Source organism: Nilaparvata lugens, chromosome 7, assembly GCF_014356525.2.
Source record: "Nilaparvata lugens isolate BPH chromosome 7, ASM1435652v1, whole genome shotgun sequence".
Classification (NCBI taxonomy): Eukaryota; Metazoa; Arthropoda; class Insecta; order Hemiptera; family Delphacidae; genus Nilaparvata; species Nilaparvata lugens.
Window position 1 is genome coordinate 20,028,286 of NC_052510.1, and position 8,215 is coordinate 20,036,500.

Consider the following 8,215-nt stretch of genomic DNA (forward strand, 5'->3'; position numbering starts at 1 on the left):
CTTTGAAGTGCAATCTTTAAATTATATGTTGTACTAAATATAAAAGAATAGAAAAAATCAGGTGTGGCGCACTCACACAACTTTCCTTGCCGTTATGAAAATTTATCACCTGACGCTACACGCGCATCTCAAGTCTACTATTCAAAGATCTGCCAGCTGGTGACAGGACAATAACTCTGGAGACACACGAAGTATGCTATCTCTTCATAGTGAATGATTTAATAGAATCAACAGTTGCCAACAGTTTGCATTATTGAATAAACACATTTTCTCGAATTTCGAGCTTATTTCCAATTTTAGGTGAAAATGTCACTGAACATTAATTGTAGAGATTTTTATGCTCAATCTTTTCCACTTGAATTTTTTTGTTTAAATTGTATCTGAAGCCTGATAATTGGGAATCTAAAATCACACTTTGCATTGATGGGGCGGAGCTCCTGAAATTTTTACAGATAAATTTTTACTTGTGGCAGTTGATAGAGCTTATTAATGACTATTTTAGGTATAAATTTGATCAAAATCGTTGCAGCCGTTTTTGAGAAAATCGCGAAAAAACCCGGTTTTTGTCAACATTTTTGCCATTTTAGCCGCCATCTTGAATTGGATTTGTTCGAAATTGTTCGTGTCGGATCCTTATAGGGGAAGGACCTTAAGTTCCAAATTTAAAGTCATTCCGTTAATTGGGAGATGAGATATCGTGTACACAGACGCACATACACTCAGACACACACACACACACACAGACCAATAACCGAAAACAACTTTTTTGGACTCAGGGGACCTTGAAACGTATAGAAATTTAGAAATTGGGGTACCTTAATTTTTTTCGGAAAGCAATACTTTCCTTACCTATGGTAATAGGGCAAGGAAAGTAAAAATATATGAATATTGCTTTGAATTTTGATGAAATTTATTTTATATATATATATAATAAATTTCTATATTTCAAATTAATAAAAATAATGTTATTTTAAAATAACATTTAAAATATAGGTAGTTGAATAGTTTATAAATAAAATATCAACATCAAGTAATAATATACAACAAAATAATTTAAAAAATAAATAGAATGGGGGATAGCAGCTAATTAGTTATTTTAGCCTAATTTGTTTGTACCAAAAATCATGAACGTATGACTAAATCAAGATTGTATGAGGAATTTTACAGTCAGAGGAGATCCTCTTACTTGACAAATTGGCAAGTAAAATTCTTGTCAAGATTCCATTTCTGTTTGTTGGATGATTATAAAATTTGAAATAAAGGTATTAGTCTTCAAAACGTCTTGAAATATATTGAAAAAAGGATTCCATACAAATTACGTGTATACAAGTCTAAACGTGTGCCTACTACAAAAAAAGCATAGAAGCATTTACATTGTAGTCAATTATTTGCTGATAAAACTGAATACAGTGATATTCAAAATACTGATGCTGGCTTGCAAACACAGTTATAACACTATACTTGATATCGTTGTCTATGCTTGGGGATTCCAGATTGAGTGTAGGCCTATAATGTAAAAGATGTGAAAAATTTGACTGTCCTAGTGAAACAAGAATCTGTAATTCTAAAATTTGTAGCCTATTTATTTTTTGCTGGGAGTGATGCCACATGAGCTCTAGGCTTGTGTGTGGGTAATGAGGCAGTTGATAATTAGAAATGAATGTACCCACAGTTTTTGGTGGGTACCGAACAACCGGAGAGCGATTTTACAAATCATGAATCATAATCAGAGGAGTTGATTGAAGGGTCACCCTTTCAACGGGAGTAACAGGCGCATCATTCTAAGCAGAACTTATCTAAGCTATAGCTTATCAGCTCGACCACTGAGTCAACCGCTCCCCAAATCCGTTATTAAATAAAGAAATCAATTACATAATTTATTCGACTAATTACAATTAAGTAATTGCCGTCAGTCTTCTTTTAACATAGGCATAAAGCATGCAACATTTTGAACAAACTGAAAGTCAGCATCAGTTTATACAATGAGTGAAATCCGTATAAAACGTACATGTATAATGGCATTATAATTGTACCAGTAAAACAATGCATGCATACAATGCAACACACCTTTTGAATGAATTAGGGGAGAATATTGTCAATGCCTGAATCGTGGTCTTTGTCGCCATCATAGAACTCATTGGGTGGTTCGATTCGATTGTCTTCCTCCATTTGCGGACACCTAACATCCGGGTCCAAATCGTCCAGAAGAGCGGCCTCCTCGGACCGAATCGCGTCTCCCGGCACATCATGCATCATCACACTCGGAGAATTATGCAACATCTTCAGGTTATCATGCACCTGCTTCACCACCGTTTCTAAATACTGTTTACTGTTCGCGTTCATATGTCTGTTGATAACTGCTGGATGTAGTGTCAGCTCAGAAGAAAAGTACTCTAGATACTTGGTGTACGGCAATTCTTCACTGATCTGCTCATCAACCAAGAGTGACGTTTCATAAGTCCAACATCTCGCCACATTTCGCAGGGTATAACCCCCTCCACCGACCACCAAAAGCGGCACATTTAAATCCTTAACAAATTTTACACAATCCCCATGTCCTCTTGTACTCAAACTAAAACAACCCAGTCGGTCATTATCCAAAGAATCCGCACCACATTGTAGAACGATTGCTGAGGGCTGGAAAAAGTCCATTATATCCTGAATCACAGGCTTGAATACCTGGAAATAGCTTGGATCGTCAATACCCTCTTTCAATGGAACATTAACAGTGTAGAATTTGCCACTTTCGGCGCCGATTTCATTGATATCACCAGTTCCAGGGAAAAAGTAGTTACCATACTTGTGAAAAGATACAGTCATAACTCTGTCTGTCAAGTAAAACGCCTCCTGAACACCATCTCCATGATGAACGTCAATGTCTATGTACAGAACTCTAGCATGATATTTGAGTAGTTCTAAAATAGCAATAACTATATCATTCACGTAACAGAATCCTGAAGCTTCAAACTTTTTTGCATGATGTAAGCCTCCAGACCAGTTGATTGCAATATCGCAAGAGTTGTTATTCAGCCTCATCGCCCCATCAAGTGATGCACCGGTATACATTGAGCAAAAATCGAACAGTCCTTCAAAAACAGGACAATCATCACCTACATTGTATGTAGTAAGAAACTTAGTAAAGCTTTGTATATTATGAGGGCTGACTCTTTGCAGAAATTCTATGTAGTCGTCGGAATGAAATCTGCACATATCATGAGTGCTGGCGCGATAAGGTCTATAGATTTGCATTTTCTTATGTAGTCCATAACTAAGCACAAGACTATTTATTACAGCTAATCTATGAGGTTTCATAGGATGACCAGGCCCGTAATGAAAGTTACCAACATCCGGGTCATAGAAATAAGTTACTTTTTTAGACATGATAACTAAGTTCAAAGTAGCCGACAGGTAGGTTAAAATACTATCAAGTTTAATTTTCAGAGAGATACTGTAATCAAATTCAAGATATTCAGATCCTATTATCAACTACTGACGTAAAAACCTACATAATATTTGAACTCCAAAAAATAACTCACTGAATAATTCATTTTCAAGTTCAATAACACACTAACACCACAGAATAGGTACTAACACTTTGCGCGTGATTAGGTTAGGCACTAGTTTCAAATTTGTATTACTTTACATTTACACAATCCACTATCATGAAAGTAGTCAATCCACAATATGAAAACAAAACATGAATAACAAGAATTTAAAACACAACTAGCTCAGTTTCACTTGAAAACTAATAAATTAAGATGGATTTTTAGTAAGAAATTGTAAACACAAACTTTATTTATTTCAAGCCATCAAGGTTCAGCATTTCTCAAGTTCTGGGATATTGGCCCGGTCGACCCGGGCTAGTGGATCCCCGTTCAATGTAAACTTTTGACTGAGTGCCTCAGAACTGCGAGTTGTATTATAAATTGTCAAGTGTATTTATATAACCTAATAAGCTCTGTTCCTTGAGCCTGGTTTTCACTATAGTGAGATAAAATTTATAATGGCAGTGGAGAAAGATACAAGAAAAACGTTGCCGATCCTCTCTCTTGTCAATTCCTTTCAGTAATTCAGTATATTCAGTCCATGACCGGCAGTGGCCAGACAGATTTCATCAAAGTTCAAAACAATTAAAACACAAATAACTTGAGATGGCTGCAGATAGGTCGTTTTATGTGGCTCTGTTGATGGACTGCAATTTCAAGTTATGAAACAGTCTCAAATTGTTTCACAAGTCTACTGGTTTCATCATCTCTCAGTGAGTACAAAGAGTAGTTGATGAGTCTTTGACATACCAGCTGACATCACTTCCCATACTCCAGCTCACAAACACAAATAGGCAGACTGTTGAAATATTTTAGCGTCTGTAAGGGGTAGCATTCATGTGATTTTGACAGTCTGTAGTAGGACAGGTCAAAGTTGCCTCGTCTCCTTTTATTGTGGTGATACAGCTGGCCCCTCTCCTGGTAGGCATGAACCTCATTCCTCGGGAGCCATAGGGAGCTTTACATGTACTGACTGTAGACTGTCAGTATTTTCAGACGTTTGAAAATTAGCCAGCAGTGCTACTGGTAATGCAATGACATCATGAAGAACTTTCTTCTGCACAAGAAGAATCCTTTGACAGCTTCCCGCATGGCCCCATAGTAGCCTACTATTACATAGCTTATATGACTATGGAACAGCCCATGGTAGGATGAAATTAAGTGGTTGGCAGGCACATGTCACTTCAGTTTCGCATGAATCAAAAACATCACCCTGGCCAGTTGATTGAACAGCATTCCAATATGTCGTTCCTATGATAGAGTGGGGTCCATCACAAAACCCAAGAGTTTGACCTCTGCCTCACCACAAGCCTGCAGATCACGCCTTAAGGTGCACGCCAGGTTCTGTATTTACCCCTCATTCAGACACAAATCAAATCACTTGGTTTGATTCGAATCACTGGCTAGCCTCTTCTACAAGTAGATTTGACTGGGCAACAGCAGTTTGGGAGTCTCATCCTGGGGCAGTAGGATGGTATAATCAGCAAATAATAAGGCTCTTCCATGCACATTGAAGTCGTTGATGAACACAAGGAACAACGGAGGACCAAGAATCGATCCTTGCGGCATTCCATTGATCACCTCCCTTGACTGTGATTCTGCACCATTCACTACCAATGTCACCTGTGAGTTCTCATCAATTCTCCTATTTGTGAACCTGTATTTACAGAACCATCCAGGATTGACTCTTTCTGTTTCAAACAGGCCAACAACATATATAAGCAGGGCCTGATGATCTGTCACAACTGCTTCAATCACTTCAACAACATAGTCCCATAGATCAAGCATTGTTGCAACTGTATCCAAACAAGCGGTTCCTCTAGTTGGGGTCCTGTTTCCGATGATAAGACGAACCATGCTTCTGAGAAGAACTATGAATCGATTTTCCAGAGCACTAGACTCCTCCAGGTGTATATTAAAATCACCACACATAACTATTGTGCTGAGACATGGAAGTAAGATGGAAGGGAGAAAAGGGAATTGATTGTATTTGAGAACAAGATCCTTGGAAAAATCTAAGGACCTATCAATGATGGAGGAGAGTGGAGGAAGAGACACAACAGAGAACTTTGAGACCTTTATAGGGAAGCAGATGTAGTATGCAAGTTGAAGTGTAGAAGGGTCGGATGGGTTGGACATGTTTTGAGATGCAAAGATGACAGCAATCTCAATCAAGTGTTGAAAAGAAATCCAGAAGGATGACAACCATGAGGAAGACCATGACTGAAATGGTGGAGTCAAGTGGAGACTGATATGGAGAGAATTGGAGCAACCGTTGAGGACGTGCAGAATCGAGAGAAGTGGAGGAGCTTTGTCAGTGTGGCTAAATATCTGCTTAGATTTTTTTGGCCATGGCAGTAAGTAAGTAAGTATTAGAACATGGACGTCACTAAAGTAGCTGAATTCTGGAACATTGAGTGCCGGTTGCACAAAAGCTGGTTAAATTTTCATTGTGATTAATTCTATGAAACCAATCAGAGAAGCATTCTCCTTGAAAAAGTCTCCTCTGATTGGATCTCGTAAAATTACAGCTTTTGTGGCATGGCAGTGCTGTTACCCCTCATGACTCATAACAGCATTATACTGTTGCTACTTCTCTTGACACTTGGAGCTATAATGTAGTTGTTCAGGACCCTTTGATTGCCGATCATGATGCAGTGGTGATAGATGTTTGGCGGAGCGTGATGAGTGACACCCCCCATACCTTGCCATGGCACAATCTTTATAAAAAATCAGTGAGAAAAATCGATCCTGATAAGTTTCCACTATTGAAGATGGCATTAGCTAATGTGAACTGGACAATGATACTTCCTGGCTGTACGGATAACCCTGGAGAGTTATTTGATACATTTTTCAAAAAATTCACAGAAGTATTTGAAAACATTTTTCCTTCAAGACCACAGAAGCTACAAAGTTACCAGACTCATAATTAAAGGAGAAATAAGTGATGGTACACACCTAGACTTCAATTGCTCAAGAATATTGTTCTGTCACTAAACTATCAGAGCAGGGCTAGCCTCAATGATGAGGATAAAAATAAATATAATGAGCAATATCTCAGGGCAAAACAAATATATAGACAAGAAGTAGATCTAGCTAAACGGGAGGCCAACATAAGTACAATTAACCAAGCCTCTAATAAGTGTAAGGCAGCTTGGAACCTGGTCAGGTCCATCACTGGGTCTGCTTGTCAGAGGGTGAGGCCTAAAGTCACTGCCAGCCCCGATGAGTTCAATCATTTTCTCATTCAGCAGGTCGAGAGGATAGTGGAGTCGATTCCAGGGAGAAGTAAAGCAGATGAAGACTTCCACGTGCCAGGAAATCACAACACAGTCTTTGATAGGTGGGACCCAGTAACAGCAGACGATATCATTCTGATGGTAAAGAGTTTCAAAGGTAAAAGTACCCAGGATATATATGGTGTGTCAGTTGACCTATTGAAAGCTATTATTGAGGAGATTGCTCACCCCCTCAGCATTGTCTTGAACTTTTGCCTAGAGGCAGGCTATTTCCCTTCTGCTCTGAAGCTTGCCAGAACTGTACCTGTCTTCAAGAAGGGAGATCCATCAGACATGGGCAGCTACAGGCCCATCTGGCAAAGATTTTTGAGGTGTGCATGAAGAAGCAGCTGGTTCTCTACTTTGAAAGAAGAGACCTATTTACAAACGCCCAGCATGGATTCAGGCAGGGAAAGTCAACGGTCACTGCGGTGTCACAGCTAGTTGCTGAGACCCTCAACTCTTTTGAGGCGGGTGACTCAGTGTCTCTTGCTCTGGCGGACTTGAGCAAGGCTTTTGAGTGTGTTTCACACGATATTCTCCTCAAGAAACTGGCTGCTTATGGAGTACGCGGTCCAGTCCTTGCCACCTTTAGAGCCTACCTTTCTGATAGGAGGCAGGTTCTTACCCTTGATGGAGCGAACTCAGGTCCACTACGGGTTCGTCACGGAGTGCCACAAGGTTCAGTGATTGGTCCTGTTCTGTTCCTGGTAATGATAAATGACCTTGGATTTATGGGCAACATCCTCATGTTTGCTGACGATGCCACTATTTTCGCAAGTGGTAGAGCACCAGATTTGTCCAAGAGGTTGGCAGCAGATATTTTTGAGCAGGCGAAGCAGTGGTTCACCAGCGACGAGCTGATGATAAATGACCTTGGATTTATGGGCAACATCCTCATGTTTGCTGACGATGCCACTATTTTCGCAAGTGGTAGAGCACCAGATTTGTCCAAGAGGTTGGCAGCAGATATTTTTGAGCAGGCGAAGCAGTGGTTCACCAGCAACGAGCTGATGCTTAATGAAAGCAAAACCCAGGAAACAACATGCACTCTTGTTCGGGAGCAGCTTGACGACCTCACAGAAGTGAAGCTACTGGGTTTTACACTGGATGCTGAACTTGGCTGGAGTAGCCACATTGATAACATTTGTTCGAAACTAGCCAGAGTGATGTACCTACTGAGACGTCTGAAGCCATTAATCTCCAGGAAGCATCTGGTGGAGGTGTATTTGGCTATGTTTCATAGCCATATCAACTATGGACTTCAGCACAGAGAAGAGGAGAGAAGAATCCCTTCTCTGTGACTTCAGTTATGGGGGCATGCTTCAGGCTGTAAAGATGTACTGCTCCAGCAGAAGAAGGCTCTAAGGATCCTAGATTCGGCGGGATACT

The 8,215-nt window shown here is 39.9% G+C and overlaps 1 protein-coding gene across 1 annotated transcript; it reads right to left on the reverse strand.

Moving 5' to 3' along the window:
- Positions 1-420: 420 nt before the first annotated feature.
- LOC111062027 (histone deacetylase 3-like) lies at positions 421-3,827 on the reverse strand. The gene is made up of 2 exons (XM_039432305.1): positions 2,068-3,827; positions 421-437 (listed from the first exon to the last, which is right to left on the reverse strand). The coding sequence occupies exon 1, from the start codon at positions 3,379-3,381 to the stop codon at positions 2,080-2,082; it is 1,302 nt and encodes a 433-aa protein (XP_039288239.1). The 5' UTR covers positions 3,382-3,827; the 3' UTR covers positions 421-437; positions 2,068-2,079.
- Between the last annotated feature and the right edge of the window lie 4,388 nt (positions 3,828-8,215).